General features: G+C 44.9%; 1 protein-coding gene across 3 annotated transcripts; it reads left to right on the top strand.

Moving 5' to 3' along the window:
* The first annotated feature begins 9 nt into the window (after window positions 1-9).
* VAMP7 (vesicle associated membrane protein 7) lies at window positions 10-17,523 on the top strand. Of its 3 annotated transcripts, XM_052673682.1 has the most exons (9): window positions 10-133; window positions 832-932; window positions 5,782-5,939; window positions 8,541-8,598; window positions 9,098-9,235; window positions 12,258-12,348; window positions 12,918-12,985; window positions 14,737-14,829; window positions 15,496-17,523. In XM_052673682.1, exons 3-9 carry the CDS (start codon window positions 5,794-5,796, stop codon window positions 15,562-15,564), a joined length of 663 nt encoding a protein of 220 aa, XP_052529642.1. In that variant the 5' UTR covers window positions 10-133; window positions 832-932; window positions 5,782-5,793; the 3' UTR covers window positions 15,565-17,523. The 3 variants fall into 3 exon arrangements, with proteins under 3 accessions (XP_052529642.1, XP_052529644.1, XP_052529643.1); XM_052673684.1 differs by lacking the exon at window positions 832-932 and having other exon boundaries at window positions 28-133; XM_052673683.1 differs by lacking the exon at window positions 10-133 and having other exon boundaries at window positions 809-932.
* The last annotated feature ends 982 nt before the right edge of the window (window positions 17,524-18,505 follow it).

The raw sequence follows: 18,505 nt of genomic DNA, 5'->3' as shown, positions 1-18,505 counted from the left end.
CGGAAGCGCCTCGCAGAGGGCCCGATTGAGGGGCGGAGCGGCGGCGGGCGGTGGGCTTCGTTCCTGCGTTTACTTCCTGCCGCGGCGGCCGGCGTGCCTGAGGGAGGCCCGCTGAGGAGCCCCCGGCCTTGGGGTACGGCCGGTGGGGGCGGGGAGGCGCGTTGGCCGCTCGCTGTGCTCCGGCTGCGAGGGCCCGGCCGTGTGCGGCCCGGAGGCGGCGGCGGCGGCGGTGGGAAGCGGCTGGTAGTGCTGCGCTGCCGGGTCGCGGTGAACTTCGGGGCTTCGGGCAGGGGATGGTGGAGCTGTCAGGGTTGGGTGCCGATGGATGAACGGTTGTTCTTCGGAACTGGGGTCGCAGGGCGGTTTATAGTGCCGTAGCCGTGTGCGGGTGGCCACCTGGCTGCGTGATCTCTGCGGAGAGCTTAGATATCTCGCTGCTTTACCCGTCCTGCACGTCGTGTCCTGTTGCCTTCCGGCAGGTGGGGGTGGGAGAGGAGCGGGGTTAACCTCCCCCAGCGCTGTGTTCGTGCCGATGTGCCGCAAACAAGCTGTGTGCTCCGAGAGGAAGCTGAGCTTCTGCTCAGCACTGCTTGAACTTGGTGCTCCTCGGGCTTCCAATGCCGGCTAAGCTGCTGGGCTCACGGCTGGCATGGCAGTTAAGGAAATAACGTTCAGAAGGCAATGAAGGGTTAAAGGGAAGCTTCAGCTGCTTTCTGCTGAATTCAACGTCTTTAAACGGTCTTTTTTATTGCAGCTTTCAGAATTGCAACACCTACGTTTGTTTCACACTTAAAGCCAGTAGTAACGCCATGATCCTTGTTTTCTGTGCAGAGGATTTCTGGAAATACAAGCAGTAGCTTCCTCCATCCCTCTGAGCGCTGAGGCTGTGAATGCTTTGTTCAAGAAGAAGGGCTAACAGTTCCCCTTGACTGGTAAGGGCAGCATTGCTGAGTGACAGATGAGCACCATTTCTCTCCTTTGACTTCTTAGCCCAACTGTGCTGGCTGCATACAATACTTATTCCACACCTTCTGTGAAGTCAGAGCAACAGACAAATTGTTTTCATCTCACTTGAAAATAATATGTTATCTGCTGTGCTTGGGGGCTTCAGTGCTGAAATGCTAAACGCTGCACTGAAGATTGAAGCTATGTATTTATCATTCTTTAAGATATTGCAGGAATTTCTTACCTTTCTGTCAAATGTCAGGGGAGAAAACTTGTAAGCAGCAGCATGCAGCAACTTGCAGCATGACTTGCAATGCTTCAGTAGACACTGGGATACGAGTGCAACACTCAGGTCACCTTTGTACGTCCTCACTGTCTGCCCAGTGCTTTTGACACAGCCTAAGGAGCTCCTTGGGTATGTGATGTTTTCTGGGTGAGGAATGCAGCCTCCTTCCCCTCTTTCCTATTTTGGAGCCCTTCTTTCCTTAATCCCTGAGTGAGTTTGATTCCTTCCTTTTAGGAAGGTTTAGACTTAGATATTTCCAGCCATCTTTGAGTTAGAAACCAGTTGTTTTCTTTAGGTTATATGAAGGGGCAAAAGGGATTGTGTTCTAATGGATTTGATTCCTGACTCTCCTGTAAGTGATAAGAAAAGCTGTTTTCTGGCTTTGCAATGGATTTTTTTTTTAATAACAAAAGTAATGAATGGTTTCTGTAGAATTGGATGTGACACTGTTTGGAGAGAAAAATATATGCTCACTGCTCATCTGTTTTACTTAAAACATTCTGCTGAAAGCTGAGGAAATATGACTTATGAAGTAGGTGGTGACTGACTCCAGAGTCAGGCAGAGAGCTGTGAATTCAGGGGTTTTGCTTGGTTTTGCAACTGCTCCTTTGTATTCATGCTGTTCATTGAGTGGCTGTGCTGTAAACAGATTTGTTTCTAGATATTTTTTTTTGTCAGTCACCTGATTGCTCAAGAGGCTTAGCTGTGTTTGTTTGTCCCTGGCTGTGACCTGCTGTTCTACCACATACCAGTGCAGTCCTGGTTCTCTTCCTGAACTGGACGAAGTATTGCAGATGTCTGTATGCTGGTGGGTCTCATCTGGCATGGCTGTGTGAACTCCTCTTGTTTCAGCTAATGTTGTTGCAAATCACTGTGCTGCTCTCAAATTGTTTGGATTGTGGTGACCGGCTGTTCCTCATTGGTAGCTGCTGAAGAGATCAGACCCCTGCTGAAGAGTTGTAACGTGTGTAGAAAACGGAATAAAGTGTATTTTGTGTAGTTTGCATCTTCTGGCTAAAGCAGTCAAAGCTAAGGTGTAGGAGAGGGCACCTTTTTAATTTCTTTTTGTCCTGGAAAAATGTTTGTGTTCTTTCTCTGTGGCTCTGTCAGAAGGGAATGAGCTGCTGTTCTTTTAATCAGGAGAAACTAATAGCAGTTGCATGGTAGTTAATCATTTCTTTTTGCAAGACCAGAATCAGCCATGTTGGTGCTCTTGTCTCTGATAAGCATTTAACTGGAGGTATCAAAGTTTAGGCTTTTTCATCCCTGTCCATAAACTCGTTGGGTATGTTTTGTGGCTTGTCCTTTCTTCTGCTTCAGTTTCTTCAGGTGGAGGTGGTGACTCCTGCAAAAAGCTTCTCAAAAGTTACTTATCCCTTTGTGCCTTAGCTCTGAGTTATCCCCCTTTCTATTCAGTCCAAATATTCTTCTCTTACATGAGTAATGGCAAAGCCTTCAGATTTGCAGAGAGAAGACTTGTGATCAGTAATTCACCCAGCTTGGGCTTAGCTGGAAATAGATGAGTCTTGACTTACTGTCACTTTGTGACCCTCTGATTTGTGTGTGTAGCAATGTGCTTCAAGGAGCTGAGAAGCTTTTGGAGGCCAAGGTCAGCAAAATGTTACTGAAATTTGTGGCTACTCATCATCCTCTGTGGGGCTGATTTGCAAGGCTAGCTTAAAGAGAAGATGTCCTGGGCTGCCACCTTCCATCTTTTGTGGCAGGATGTCAGAGATCTCAGTGCTGGCTGTGCCCTCAGGTATTTTGCATTGGTGTTTTTATGTGTTCAGCACTCCCTGGGCTTTTCTAGGTGCATTTTTCTGGAGAGAGGTTTGGGTTTTCTGTACGGGGGCAGCTCTAAAGCACTGTAGGCAAGATGAGATCCAGTAGGCTGGCTCAGTGATGCTGGAAGGAAATACTGTGGTTAGATTTGTAAACAGCTCTGCAAATGACGTGGCTCTCTGCTTGTCATATGATGTGCTTTCCAGTTGATCTTGGTGAAGTAGGGAAGAACTGCATCAGCCTTGCTTTTCTGTACTGCCACAGTCTTCAGGTGGATATTGACACTGATTGATCATAGTAAGCACCATCTATTTCTGCCTTCAAAGGTCATCATCTCCAGAGCTTCTTAGATCCCAAATAATGTGGTGACTTTTTTTCTGTAACGCTGGCAGACTTGATGTTAGAGGATATTTGTAAGCCTGCAAGTGAGGGAGGAAACACAAACCCAGCTGTTTTTTTTTACCTCTGTCTACTGGCATTTTTAAGTCTTTCTATCTTGGAGCAGAGGGTGACCAGTCATGCAAACAGCTGTTTTCACACCCAGTTCTTTCAGCAGCAGTAAAAGGGGACTGCTGGTGTGGGCACCCCTCACCCTCCTCCTTCCTGACAATCATTGCACATCAGCTGGATATAAATCTGGTTTAAATCCCTGAGCTATCTTCAGGTGAGGCTGAGACCTAGGTGAGCGTGATGGGAGGGGAAACAAGTGGGATGTGAGTACTTGGGTGCAGCACAGTGAGGACAAATGAAGTGATCCTGGAAAGAACAGTAGGTAAATGCAACAAGTTGTCTTTGTTCTGAAAATAGGGCTTGCTCTAAGATGGGGTAAATGAGAAGGTAAATGAGAAGCTTGCCATGCAAAGCAGGCCAAGGGGCTTTCCCTGTATCCCTGGTAGAATTGATGTGCTATGTACAAGGGTGCAAATTTCAAGCCAAGAGGAAGTGAAAGGAGGAGATCAACTTGAGAGGGTCTGCAGCCCCTCTGCAGCGCTCTGGTGCTCCAATTGTTGGTCCCTTTTAGTGGTACCTGTTAAGAACAGCATTTGCAAAGACTTCTGTCCGTGTAGTGTGAGCCTTTCTGTGTGTTCTCTCTTCACCTTTATTGACACTACAAACTCTCAGTTTTTCTAGAATGCACTTTGCTGGGTGCCATGCACTGGAACAGCGTTATGGAGGAAGTTTACTGCTCTGCTTCCTGCTTTGTTTGCTTTGCTCTTGTCAGACTAATCCTTTGCTTAGGGTTCCTATAGATGGTGCTGGTTCTGAAATCACTGGTGCTCCCAGGTGATTAAGTTAAAGTCTGCCATAAAATTGAGGAGTATCGTGTCTGAATCAATCCCCAGGTTTATTTTTTTCCTCTCCTGTCTTGAGCTCTTATACCTGCAGCAGGTTACCTGTTGCTGTCCAAGCTGGAATCTGTTAGGAAGCAGAAATGTGAACCCAGTGCAGCAATGATATCTTAACTTCATGATCTTGTTAACATTCCAGTGTTTTTTGATCTGTTTTTTCCCTTATTGCTGTAATCTCTTGTGCTTCAGTGCAAATGAAAGCAGACAGATCTTTAAGTGTAGTCGCTTCCTCCAGTGCCAGATGGGTAGAAAGTTTGACTGCCAGTAGCCTTTCAGCCTGAGCTTCTATCCTGAAGCTAAATCTGTTGTACCTAATTTCTAGAGAAGTCTCTGAGCTATTTGCTTGCAGTGAACTTGGTGTGTGATTTTTTCTAGCCAGAATACAGAAGTTTCTATGCACAACACAAATCAGGCAATATCAGGGTAATTAGATGCAAAGGGGAGAATTAGGTGGTTTTCTTCTTTTTCTTGGTAGGGTCAAAGGTCTTCTCTAAGCAGAAAAGAGGCTTATGGATGTCCTGAATCAACCAAGCAGATGTCACAGCTGTGGTGTGACGTGGTTTCACATGTTCAATCTTAGGCCTGTCATTAGATTAATGTGATGATACTTGAGCTGGTTAAGTGTCCTCCTTTATGTGATTGTCCTCTGACTTCACAGAAGTCTGGCTCTCAAACACTTGCATCTTGTAATCTATATGGTTTGATATATATATATGCAAGAACGTTGGCTTGGAGAAAGATTGTTACTGTAGATAATCAGTCTGCAAATGTTGCACCCTCACTTTGAGATCTGCAGATCATGTGCTCTTATAGAAGTCTTAGTGCATCAGTGAATGTCTCCAGGCTGGAAAAAGTGGACATGCGTGGTCCTAATCCAGCAGCAGCTTTTCTGTTTGAGTTTGAAAGCAATCAAGTCTAAGGTACTACAATGAACTGAAGTCATCTGACAGAGACAGTGGGCTTGATCTTTTGAGGAGCTGCTCTTTACATAACTGCAAGACAGTTGTTTCCTTTCTGAAGTGTGTAGCTTGCTGGCTGCTGGCAGCCTTTTTGAGAAGCAAGAAAAACCTGGTGGGTTAATTGAAAACAAAATAAAACAAAAAAGCTAGAAATCTGGCTGGAAACAACATAGGTAAAACTCATTATGGGGTCACTGACTGGAGGACAGTGTGCAGGAGCAGTTTAAAGCAAGCAAACCAACTCTTCTAGAGGTGATTGTGGTCTTACAGATATTCTGAACAGAACCTGAAGGGGGGGGGAAGAGGAAAGCTTTCTAAATAGCAATATATTGGCAAAGTATTGATTACATTATGCTTCCTTCCAATTATACTGAGGGCTGAGAAGCTATTACTGAGACTACAGTGGTTTTTTTTCTGTCAAATAACACAAACCTAATTCTTACGGTGTTTTTATTTCCAGATAGCTGAAGCCATGGCTATTCTTTTTGCTGTTGTGGCGAGGGGCACAACCATCCTTGCCAAGCATGCCTGGTGTGGAGGAAACTTCCTGGAGGTGACAGAGCAGATCCTGGCAAAGATACCTTCTGAAAACAACAAACTGACCTATTCACATGGGAAGTGAGTGATGTTTCCCATCTGGGTATCAGAGCAGACTAGCTAACATGCATGAGGACAGCAGTAAATGGATGTAGCAAAGTTCAGTTGTTCTCAGATCAGTTGTGCATCCTGATTGCTTGATGATAAGTCTTACAGGCAGTATCTTTTAGAGTCATCCTGAAGTACCACAACTGCAGTTGCTGGGAGAGAAGGCTTCTGCAAATCTCTGACCAGTCCTCAGGTAGCAGTTGGCAGAAAAGAGCATTTGAATGCAATATCTCCTGGCACTGTGCTGCTTCTTCATTGCATACGTGGAGTACAAAAGTTAATGTGCTGTAAATTAACAATAGAACTGCAGAGAACACTGATTTAGCAGTGTTCTGTGTTACTCAGTTCTCTTTTGAGTGGCTGGATTCTCAGTGTTGTCCATGCTGTTGTGTTAAAGCCATTTTGGCTGCCTGAAGATTCAAAAGATAACAATTTAGGCAGTCTTCCTGTGTCCTTCCCTGCCTTGCAAGTATTAAGAGACCCTGGGGAAGAGCTTTCAGAGGAAGCTGCCTGTCCTTTAAGTACTTTGTGTGCTGAATATCTTCTACTGTAACTTTAAGGGCAAAGTCATTTCCTTTTGTTTTGCTTTTGCCTTGAGTGTTGTTCAACCATTTACAAAATTGAGCTGCAGGAATGCCACAGTGTTCTTACAGTTGAAAACTTGAATTGTGATAGAGGTTCACTGTTCTTTGGTGGGAGGTAATTAATCACTGCATCTGTGCTTACAAAGCATGCTGTGAAGTGGATAATCTTTTGCTCACTACTTAAGACTTCATGAGGATTCAACATTGTAATGCTATAATGTGATGGAAAGTATAGCAATAATAGGGGGGTGGCAAAGTCTGTGGTTGCAGCAAGTGAGAACAAGCCTGAATGCAGCAGCTCTAGACATAGAAACAAAGGAAGGAAACTTGCTGACCCTTGGAAGAGCTCAGATAGGCAGGGATCTTGAGGAAGATACCATTACTTCCATTGCCAGCCCTTAAATGAAGTCTGGGAAGGGGTGGATCCTGGCTCCACCCTGTCCTGTCATTCAGGTACACTGCATGCACCTGAGCTCCCCTGGGTTGGCCCTGCCTTCCCACCAGGTGCTCAATCACTGCTTCAAGCTGTGACTCTGCATTTCTGCTACAAGCACACTGCAGAAGAGCACTCTGGGCACTGCGCCTATCAGTGTCTCCTCTGCTAAAGTCCCTTCTAACAAGCTTTCTGTTGACATTGTTTTTCATATGCATTTGAAGAACAGCCTCTTCATTCAGAATCTGTCATTGTTTTGTTTTTAAGAACTTCTGGGCCTTTGTATAATCAAAGAATATTAGGATGTTATAATCACAAAATAAACAAGAGAGTTAGGCAAAGCAGACTATGACAACAAAAGAGAATAAATAGAAAGCTTACCTCTATCCTGGGCTCACTCACAAAACTCCAGCAGAGATCCTTCCCCACTGGTAGCCAGCTCTTAAATAGGACTACGAGGGGTGCAGCCAGGCTCCACCCCTTCTAGCAGCACAGTGAATTGCCTTCACCTGTGCTCCTCTGGCTGGCTCATGGCTCGCCTCAGGTGATCAATCAGAGGTTCAGGCCATGACTGAGCAGTTCCCATACAATGCATTACAGTGATTTTATTGTAGAATCTGTAAAAGAGGTCTAAATGGTGGTGGGGAGTAGATAGCATCACTTAAAAATTAAAAAAAAAAAGACAGCTAAAGCCAGTGAGCCATCTGCTCCCATTGGTTCTGGGTTGGATTTAATGCTCTATGAGCTAAGTTGATGGGATGTTGTTTTTTCGTGTGGGCCTGGAAATAACAGCCTGGTTTCACTTTGAGAGGAAGATACGGCTCTGAACTGGTTTGCACTGTCTTTCAAGTTACTGAGAGTTGCATTTAACAAGCATCTGTTTACTCAGCATCTCTCAAAGCATCTTTATGTGAATAAGAGAATGCAACCACATGCTTCAAGCCTGTTTAGCCTGATAGTTGTTCTCTTAAGTTCATTTTCTTATTTGGCTGCTTTTGTTCTGTGGTCTTTGCAATAAAAACCCAAAGCAGTGCAACATGGCTAAAGAAGCAAGTCACTGTACCAGTGAGGTTCACTGAAGCATTAACTTCCTTGTCACTCCAATCAACTGCAGATAATCTCACAAGTTCACTGTGTGTGGGTGCTTGTATGCAGACAGCCGGACTAGATATAATCTTACCCCATTTATCATGTCAAGGTGTTTTTTTTCCCCACAAGTAAGTAACTGGAAGAACATGGAACTGAAGTTTGACAGCACAAAGTTGCTGTGAAGTGTGGGGTGCTGCCAAGTGCATGATGGCAGCTGTTACTTACGTGTAAGTTGTCTCTTATTTAGTGTAGCTGATAGAAGATAAATGCTTGACATCTGACAAAGATAACTGGGGTGTGTTGGCATCTGTGTGAATTGCTGTAGGGTAACTGGAATTTGCTCTTCTTTTTTCCAGCCCCTAAATTCACCACAGACACCAGCATCTTCTCCATCATCTCTCTTCTCCTGGCAGAGAATATCTTGTGGCAGCTTTTAATGACTTAGTTTTTTTTCCCCCCTCTTTGCAGTTATCTGTTTCATTACATCTGCCAAGATAGGATTATATACCTCTGCATCACAGATGATGTAAGTATTTTGGTTACAGCTCTTGCACACGCAGGCTATTTATGAGTTTTAGCTTTTTCATATATATGTCAATGAGAAATCAATAATGGGTACTAATTGCAGATGGGTTTTTTTCCACTGGAGCTTTTAACTGATGGTGGTGAGAACACGGCTCTGAAGCCTAAGCCTGAAACTCAAATGCATGTGAATAAAGTACCTCTGAGGTTCAGTTCTTATTTAAAGCAAAATCATCTCCCTCACAGGAAAAGATATTAGAAACAAAATTAGATCTACATAAACTTCAGTAGCATCTGCTTCCAGCTGATGTCCAGGAAGGTGTCTGGAGTCTGGCTGCTGCTAAAAACCCAGGGTAACCAGCCAAGTCCTGTAGAGTTTTGCACAGCATGCCTGTCTGAAAGTGGGTATTTGTGGGTTTTGAACTGGCTGTGTGCTGTGTACACTTCATGCCCACATCCAGAGCTGGATGTGGTCTGGATGTGGTCTGTTCGTTCTCTCCTAGGACTTTGAACGTTCCAGAGCCTTCAACTTCCTGAATGAAATCAAGAAGAGGTTTCAGACCACGTATGGCTCAAGAGCACAGACAGCCCTTCCCTATGCAATGAACAGCGAGTTCTCGAGTGTCTTAGCTGCACAGCTGGTGAGTTCTGTTGCTAAATGGGATTGAATGGGATTGCTTTGGCAAGTTAAACGTCTCCCCACGGGGTCTTTGTATATTTTTTCATTTGTACCTAAAGTACCACACTGAGTTTGTATATGAATGCAGAGGACTTTACTGCTTTCCCTGCGTGTTCTCTACAGCTGAGTTGCTTTTCTGCTTCTGTGATGAAAAGGGGCTGAGGTTAATAGTGATGTATTCATTATTTGCACCGCATAGCTGAACTTGAGATGAGATCTTAAAGATAGCATTTGAAATATCAAAGCTAGCTGCAGTTGGCTTTCCATTCCAAGATAACTTCACTGTTGTTGTGAGCAAGATAAATGCATGCTACTTTTTCAATTGAACGAGGCTTCAAAATTTGAGTATGTAGTAATTCCAAACTGCCTCTTGCTTCTCTCCCTCTTACTTCATGGTAATCCATGGCTGCTGGGGTGTGGTGGGGTGTTTGTTTATGGCACTGTTCCATTTTCATGGGGCAAGAATACTGGGCCTGGATTATGGGCAGGTTCTGTGTACAGAATCACTTGGGTGGATGCAGAAAGGACTTCATTCCCAAGATAGCAACTTAGAAAAAGAGGATAGAGTGTTCAGAGTCTTCTGCTTAAAATTCATCACATTTTTTTAGAGTTCTTAATTGACAACAATTTTTAACTCAAGCTATGCTATTTTTTGAGACATGCCTTAAACTAAAAGGAAGATGTCCTTGGAACCTTGGTTTTCAGAGCTTGTTTGCAGGCTGTATCTGGGACAGCTACAGCTGGCACTGTGTGCAAGATGTGTAGGAGGCTCTCAGTCTGCTTTGTTGTGGCTGGTGAGTGTGTAAGCACTGAGGCTGCTGCCCTCAAAGCTTTCCTTTTTCATCTACTAAAAATGCCAGGTTTGGAGACATTCTGGATGCAGGAGAGGAGGTCCTTTGGTCACCTGGCAGCACAACCAGAGTAAGGGCAGAAACGAAGCAAGCTTCTAACACTCACCAGCAGTAACAGTTGTGTTTTGGGGTGCAGGTTGTATCTGGGGGAAGGTGAGGGGAGGATGTGCACTTGTGCTGTTGCTTCCTGAAGGTTGTGCTGGATGTTGTGAAAGGAATCAGTTGTGCTGGTATCCTCAGGGATGAACGGAGATGATTCATAGCTTGTGAAGTTGCACATCCTTCACTGCAAAATCTGTTCTTCAACTTATGCAGCAGCATAAGTTGAAGCAGCAATGAATAATAAAGCCAGCATGTCTTCAGAAGAGCCCAATGGATTGTGCATTATAAATTAGATTCAGTCCTATCACAGATAGGAAGTTAGCTTTTTCCTCTACCAACCCTTGATGTGTGGAGATCGAAACTACACAAAGTGATGATTCATCAGAATGTAAGCAGTTTTTGGCTGCAATCAGCTTAATGCTCTGCCTTATCAGAAGAGCCAGGCGGTGTTCAGGGCCATGGTGGTGTTATTCCTCTGAAAATCCCAGCATTTCCATTTCTCTAAAGCATGAAGTAGAGCTGCTTACCTTAGTTTTGCATATTGATGAAATCCAGGCATCTACTAATTCTTATTACAAGTTAAATGATGGCAGAAAGCTGTTCCCCCAGCTTCCAAAGATTAGAGCCCCAATGATCTAATGCTTCGTGTAGTGGGAGAACAGGACTGCTATCAAGGTGGTTGCAGAAGTTACTGCAGGAGTTTAACTGGTGTGATGCTGAGTGTAGAGATCATACAACAGTTCAGAGATTGTGCTGTGACTCGAGCATATCACACAGATAACATTGAAAAGGAAGGCCATGCTTCCAGTAAAACCAGTGACAGCTCAGGTAGAGTGCCACTTCTGCAACTTCTCCTGAAACCAAACTTGTTTGCTTTTCATTTTTTAAAGGATCTGTTACTTTCAGTGCTATATCCATCAACTATGACATGAGTGTGTGAATGCTGTTAGAGCAGTAGGCTTTTGCTTCCCATGTGGTCAGAAATGGATGCAAAGTGGACACTCATTCAGGAGAAGACTGGGGTTTAAGAAGCCATGTGGGTTGTCACAAAGTACAGCAGAGACAATCTAGTCCTGGCCACTGCTGTCAGCAGGTCTGTTTAGATGGTTTCTTCTTAGGAGGTGCTTTGTGAAGCCCTCAGATACAAGTGGTGGCTGTAAGTTTAGAGCAGGACAAAAGTTCATCCATGAGTTTTGTGAGAGAGACTTGTTCCGTGGGGGAGGTGATCTAGGAAGCAGGACAGTAGGAGCTGTGGCTGGTGATGCTTGACTGCAGAGGACCTCTGAGGACAGCAGACTTAGTCTCAGAATAGCAGAACTTACTTAGACAATACTGACTTCACCTCAATTCCCTTCCTTTTATTCTGAAACCATTGCGAGACTCCTTTTAACCTGGGGATGTTGGTTAGCACTTCTCCCACCTACCAGCCTGAGTCAGATAGTCACCACACGTTCACTTGTGGTCCCAAAAGCTGCTTATGTCTGCTTTACAGGAACAGCAATTAGGCAGCTCTGACCATCTTAAACACCTCATGTGGTTCTTCCATTTTGCAGTCCCTCTTCACCCTAGCTGGAGCTCCTGCTTGATGCTCACTTACAGATGCAGATGCATTCTCTCCTGCTTGTGTAATTGCAGGGCTCTTTATGTTTTATAGAGGAGTAGAGAGGATTGTGTAAAATTGTGATCTATTACAAAGACAACAGAAGGATGTCTGGGAGTGGGAGCAGTGTGTTAACTTGCTACAAATGTGATCTAACTTCCTAAAGAGGCTGATACTCCTGGGCTCTCTGGAAGTTGCAGGCACTTGTTTGCTGCATAGCTGCTGCAGTGCAGGAGTAGATGGGCACCTCGTGTGACCTTGTAAGGGGCTGACAAGTTGGATTTGGGTGTCCCACACAGTTGTAGATGTCTGAGGTAAATTGGAATCTCAAATGTGTGCCCTCTGCCCTGCACAGTAAGGAACAGATTTCCTTTTTGTGTGAAGTGCTATGTTGAGGATCCTTGTTTTCACTGACTGTTCATCTGTTACAGAAATACCACTCGGAGAGCAAGGGCACTGACCAGGTAGCAGAGACACAAGCCCAAGTTGATGAACTTAAAGGAATCATGGTTCGAAACATAGGTATCTGGCTTGTTCTTGTGCCAAGCATGCAGCATTCCGCCCAGCCAGAATGGTGATCCTGCAGGGAGTTACTGAGAGTGGAACTGGTGGTGGGCTGTCCTCTCCTGATGGAACCAGCAGTGGTTAAAGGGGCTGGGGAGCTCTGAGTTTGCAGTCCATTACTTGTGTTGGACGTGGTGAGAGCACAGCTTGGTGCAAACTTGCACAGCTTGCACTGAGGTGCAGTGTGCTCTGGGTTTTGTCCCTGTCACTGCTGCCTTCCTGCAGCTGCTATGAGGAAAATGCTTCTCAGCATTTTGTCCAGTTGAACTTTGGTTTGGGACAAATCTGACCACTTAAAATAAAGAGCTAGATCTGGAACTGACCAGAATTGAGTGGATTTAGTCCCAAAATGTGATATTGCTCCTTAAGTGCCACTGCTTTGAAATCTCAGAAAGGCTGGGGGCTATTTATCCTCTCAGAAACCACTGCCAGGAGCTCCTCCTGGCTTCCAGCTGAGCTTTGGGTATTAGAAGCAGCTTTTTGCACTGGGGTTCTACTTACAGATTGGGATTTTTCTCTTTCTCCAGACCTCGTGGCACAGAGAGGAGAGAAGCTGGAGTTGCTGATCGATAAAACAGAGAATCTCGTGGATTCTGTAAGTTTGGGGAAGAACTTTAAAATGGGGAATTAGTGGTCCTGCAGCTGTTGTGCTCATGTAAGAAAAAGCCCCTTTTCAACAGACATTAAAGCACCTTAAAGTAACGTTTTCTTGTGTTAGAAACAAATCCTGTCTTATTTCCTTCCTCTGTATGGCTGTTTAACCAGCTACGTGCCAGCCTTGCAGCTCCTTAACAGGATGAAGGGGTAAAGTAAGTGAGAAATTACAAGTCATCACATTGAAAGTAACTATAAAGCATGTGTCAGTCCAGTGGCCTACATATAGCTTGGAAGTTTTCCTGACTATTCCCTGGAAATCCCTGATTCAGCATCTTCTGCAGGGTCCTAGCTTGGGGCCTAATTCCTTTGGTGCCCTCAGATGCAGTCCTCAACCCTACAGATTGCCAGTGTGGCGTGATGGGACTGATGGATATGAATACATCTCAGAGCTGGCAACAATAATGTCATGCTTTAGAGATGAGCTGGGGGTGCTAGCAGTTACCCAGCTGGGAATGCTGTCCTCCTGCACTGAGTGTTTGAACCTTACTGCTTCAGGTGGTGGCAGTAAGTAGTCTAAGCTCAGGTAATGCCTTAGACAAAAGGACTGGAATTCCTTCTTCAGTTAGTCTGAAGTCACTTGTGCTCACTGTGAATACTTGTTGGAAACAAGGCAGAGAATGAATGAATGGAATGTGGTGCTAGTTTGAGTGTCCTACAGTTCAGTGGTGAGTCCTCAGAAATTCAGAGTTGAAGAGCAGTGAACCAATTTATCACTCCCACAAGAGTCTTTACTACCAGAGTGGTGTGCCTAAAGATCCTTCCCAGCAGCAGCAAGGTCTTCCTTTTGGCAGGGAGGTCTGAAGAAGCCAGTGCTCAAAGCAGTCCTGTCCTCTGGAGAACTGCTCTGGGCTGAGATGAGGTGTGTTGCTGCAGTGTCTGCGCCAGGACTGTTGTCAGTAGCCAGTAATCTGTTTCCATACCTAGAAACTGCACTGTTAAGTGAGAGAAGTGTTTCCAAAGTTCAGATGGTAACTTAACATGGAAATCAGTGTTGAGTTGAAATTACGTTAATAGGGATGCAGCTCTGCTTGATGTCTCACTTGAGAAGTCTGGGAGGTGTGGAGAAAGCCTGAAAATAACCAGCAGAGTGAGCTGCTGAGGTGGCTCAGTCTGGATGCTGCAGCCTTTTTCTGTGCAGGTATCTCTGCAAGAGCTGCTCAGGGAAAGTGACGGGGGTGAAGTTCTGGTATTGAAGGAGTTGTGTGGCTGGAGTAGAACTGATGCTGAGTGTAGGAATAAAGATCAATAATTACTTACATATTTGTGGAGTACTTCAGCTCCCCAAAGCTTGCAAGTCAAAGGAGAACACAACCAGAGGTAGTCCAAGGTAAACTAAACCTTGTGAGCAGCCAACAGACCTGATGATGTCCTATGCCCAATTTTTCTCAAGCTGACTTCTGGAAGGTACAAACCCAAGCTGGTTCTAGATTCAGTATTACTTCTGTTGTTTGGGTTTCATTTATCTTGCCCTTAAAGTATCATAGGAGATAACTTTCCCTTGATGCCAGTTTGGCTTTGCATTATTGTAACTGCAGGAGTTAAATGGATCTGGAGGAGATAACTGCAGAGGTTTGGCTCGTTAGGTTAGTAGGGTGGTATGGGGATGTGCCTCTTCATCTGGCTGCTTGGGATGCAGCTTTCTCTGCAGTAGATCATGCAATAAAACAGCTGTTTTACTTTCTCTTCTAGTCAGTCACTTTCAAAACTACCAGCAGGAACCTTGCTAGAGCCATGTGTATGAAGAACCTCAAGCTTACCATCATCATAATCATTGTATCAATTGTAAGTATGGAGCATAATAACCTTTAGCTCTTAAGACAAGCTTAGCTACTGGAAAATGCTAATAGTGTACTGCTGTCATCAGACCTGCACTAATTCATACTTGGTATGGTCTTAGCACTAAAACAAGTGTTTTTAAGGTTTTCTGAGATATGGAGAGAGGAGCATTGTGCCAGGCAGTTTTTCTTGTCAAGGTGATTGAAGATGTTTTCTTGACAACTCTGTCTAGCTTACAGATGCTTGCTGCAGTAATAAGTGCCTTGCTGACTCCTTAAAAGTTAAGGCATTGAGCTCATGGCTCCTCTACCTGTATTGGCTTTCTAGGCCTTATTCCTTTTGGTACTCATTACTTAGCTTGGAATAGCATACCTCCAGCCTCTAATGAATGTGAACAGCACTACCGTGAGGATGCTGAAGTATAATTTCAGGTTGGGTGTGTGAAGTACTTTGTCACCTCTGGAAACCTTTGCTGGAGGAAAATTCTCTTCCTGTTGCTGGATGGACATGGAGAAAGAAGTCTTGGTGCAAAGTTCTGCAGGACGTTTGACAAGTTATTTTAGGGTGCTTGTAACCTGGGGTTTTCAGACTTGTCTTTTGATACCAGGCCATGTCACAAATTGACTTCTGAAGGACAGAATTCTCACTGAAATCTTTTGTTTTCTTTCCCAGGTTATCATCTATATCATCGTATCGGCTGCCTGCGGTGGGCTTGCGTGGCCAAGCTGTGTGCAGAAGTAACCAGAGACAGCTGGTGCTGGTCAGTTGGAGATGAGAATCACAGCAGTGTGAAGAAGCGACCTACAGAATAACTCTTAATCTTTCACTACTGACACCTTCTCATTCTTCATCCCTCCAGGACTTCAGACTTTCTGCCTTATCACCCTGAACATGCCCAGCCGGTTGCTGCTTCCATGCAGCTGTAACCTCAAGAATGGGCTGGTTTAAATTACTTGAAGGGATTTTTTCTTTTCTGTCCCACCTGCAACCTTCTCAGCTAGCTGGTACTGCCAGCTCTGGAGGGTACAGCATGCTTGTCCGTGTGTCCATGCAGCTTTGCACTTTCATGTGAGCCTGCAAGTGGAGAACAGCTCTGCTAGCAACTGTCCTACCCACGAGGATGACACTGGAGGATAGTTTGAGGTGGGCTGAGCCAAGCTAATGGGGGAGCCACAAGATGGGTGTATTTCCATTTTCCACAGACCACAGAGATCAGGTGCCCCTCCCTGCACATCTGGCCTCTCATAGTGGCTCAACGTGTAGGGGTTGCAAGTGCAATATTGGTAGTAGCAAAAAGAATGGCTTTGGGGCTGGGGCTTTACGCACTGTAAGATGTAGGTGTTGCTTCTGTATGAAATCTCCCTTTTCCTGGTGGTCTTTCAGCAGTTGGTAGCAGGGTGATAGGTCACCTCAGCATTTTGAAATGGCCTCCTCTTGACCATCATTTCTTTCTCCTTCCTCCCCTTTAATTTGTGGCTAAAATAATATAGTAAAGGAGATGGTTCTGTATAGTTAAGGTTGCAGTAATGCATATTCTTTGTCATGTTATTTCTCCTGTTCTTCTGAGGTGGACTAAAATGAATACTAACATTACCACTTGCTGAAGTGAAAAATGGGAGCCGATCGAGGCTGATGTATTAATCAGGCTTGATAAGGTGCCATATATTGGCTGCTTGTGCTTTTACTCTGAAGGTTTGTGCTAAAATGACAGAGAAGGACAGAAGGTTGAAGTTAAATGGATTGTTCCTTTCTCTGAAGCAGAAAAGGTCTTTCAGATGTAATAACAGCTACTCACACTGGGGGGAAAAAGAAATAACACAAAAGAAACCCACCAAAACTCAAGGCTTACTACCAACTGTAGGATTGGGTGCTCTGGTAATGTGCTGCTATCAAGTGTGTATCTATGGGGGCTACTTTGCCTGGTGCTGGAAGCTGTGATTACCACGTTTCTGTCCCACCCTTGGGAAGGCGCTGCACAGCAAACGTGTAGGGCAGCACAGTGGCTGCAAGTGCCAGCAGACAGCTGAACAGGGAACAACTGAAATCTGGTGCAAGTATCAGATGGTCTGATAAGGAAGCTGCACTGCTTTGGTCTGGGTAAGTGACTTCTAACAGTGAGTGAGAGCCGTGCATGTACAGGAAAGTGAGGCTCCATCTGGTGACTGAACTCCAGCACTTGGTGCCGTGGGTTCCCTGAGCCCTGCAACACAGGCTTCCCAGGCAGGGCGGTGACATTCAGTGGCTGCTGCTTCATGTGACTCCCCTGGTGTGTGACACTTTCCAGCAGGTGCCAGATAAAGCTTTCCTATCAACTTGCATGGTTATTTGGATGTGACTTCGAGGCTAAAACTTAACTAATGGTAATCAAACCTTGATAGCCAGAAAGGGCCAACAGATTAACAGTATGGCCTGTTTGTACCCTGCATTAACACACTGCAAAGCAGAGAAAGACTTTGTCTTACCTGGAAGTAGATGGGAAGGAGAGCCCTTCCTCTCCTACTTACCCTTACAACCACCCACAGCTCAGTGTACAGTTGTGCATGTTTTAGGGACTGTTGATGTTACTGTGTTAATTTCTATGATTTGTTGTCTTATGTACAAACACTTTTTAAAGACTTCCTCTCCTTTTAAAGGATGCACTGAGGCATTAGTGTAAAAACAAAGTTAACCTGGTTAAATAAAATTACTGTACAGAAAGGAGCTGTGCTTAGCTGTGTGAAAGGCTGTCTGGCACTGGATGGAGGAGCTGTTTGGAAACCAGTGTGCAGCTGGGGTGTGGGTTTCCCTGTGCACTGCTGCAGCTTCCAGCTTTGTGTCGCCCTCTGTGGCCGCTTGAGAAAGCATGTGGGAAAATGCTGCTGTGCCACAGCTCCTGCAAAGGCTGTGTGTTACCTCTCAGCTTTGAGAGGATTCTGACTTAGCTTTGATGCCTACCATGACTTGACAGTGGCTTTATGTATGGTGAGGGGAAGAATCTGTTTTTCCTTGGTTTTAGCTCACAGTATCTGTGAGTTCCTAGGACAAGGGAGATGCTAAAAGATGCGTGGGATGAGATGCCTGCTTGCTCAGTTCACGTGCAAGGCTGGAGGGAACATAAGAGGAAGCGATGAGAAGGCAGTGGTGATGTTATTTGGAAGCTACATTAAAATCTGTCTGAGAAATTGTTTTAAGGCAATTTTCAGTGACTTTGAGATGAAATCCCATTATCCTGAGCACAGTCTGTCTTTTCTCTAGTCATGGTGGGGAAGATCCTACCTTCCTGGAACAGTTCCCTGTGCTGTGCCAGGCTGATTCGCTGCAGCAGCTGCTAAGCTCACTGTCTTGCTCTTCAGCTTCTGTGTTTAAAAATAAAAGTTTTACAGAGTTTAGTAGCTTTTCATCCATCTCAGGAATGTTAAATAGGTGCTGTAGTGTTAGGTGTTGGATGTAGGCTCATGTATCAGCATGAGGAAGTTAGATTTCCTTGCAGAAATTGTTCAAGTTCAGTGAATAGTTACCGTGGTTAGAGGCAAAGAAACACTGCATCTTAACGATGTCTGCGAGGGCTTGGAGACAATGCAGAATATTAAAGTCTGAAGGAAATCACCCGATCTGAGAATGTCCAAAGGAACGAAGGGATTTATCCTGAATTAACCTCATCAGTTTGGTAGCACTTACAGAGCTGAGTATTCTGTGCAGCACT

The sequence above is a fragment of the Tympanuchus pallidicinctus genome, unplaced genomic scaffold (assembly GCF_026119805.1).
Source record: "Tympanuchus pallidicinctus isolate F22 unplaced genomic scaffold, pur_lepc_1.0 scaffold13, whole genome shotgun sequence".
Classification (NCBI taxonomy): Eukaryota; Metazoa; Chordata; class Aves; order Galliformes; family Phasianidae; genus Tympanuchus; species Tympanuchus pallidicinctus.
This window is presented reverse-complemented; position numbering and strand designations above follow the sequence as displayed.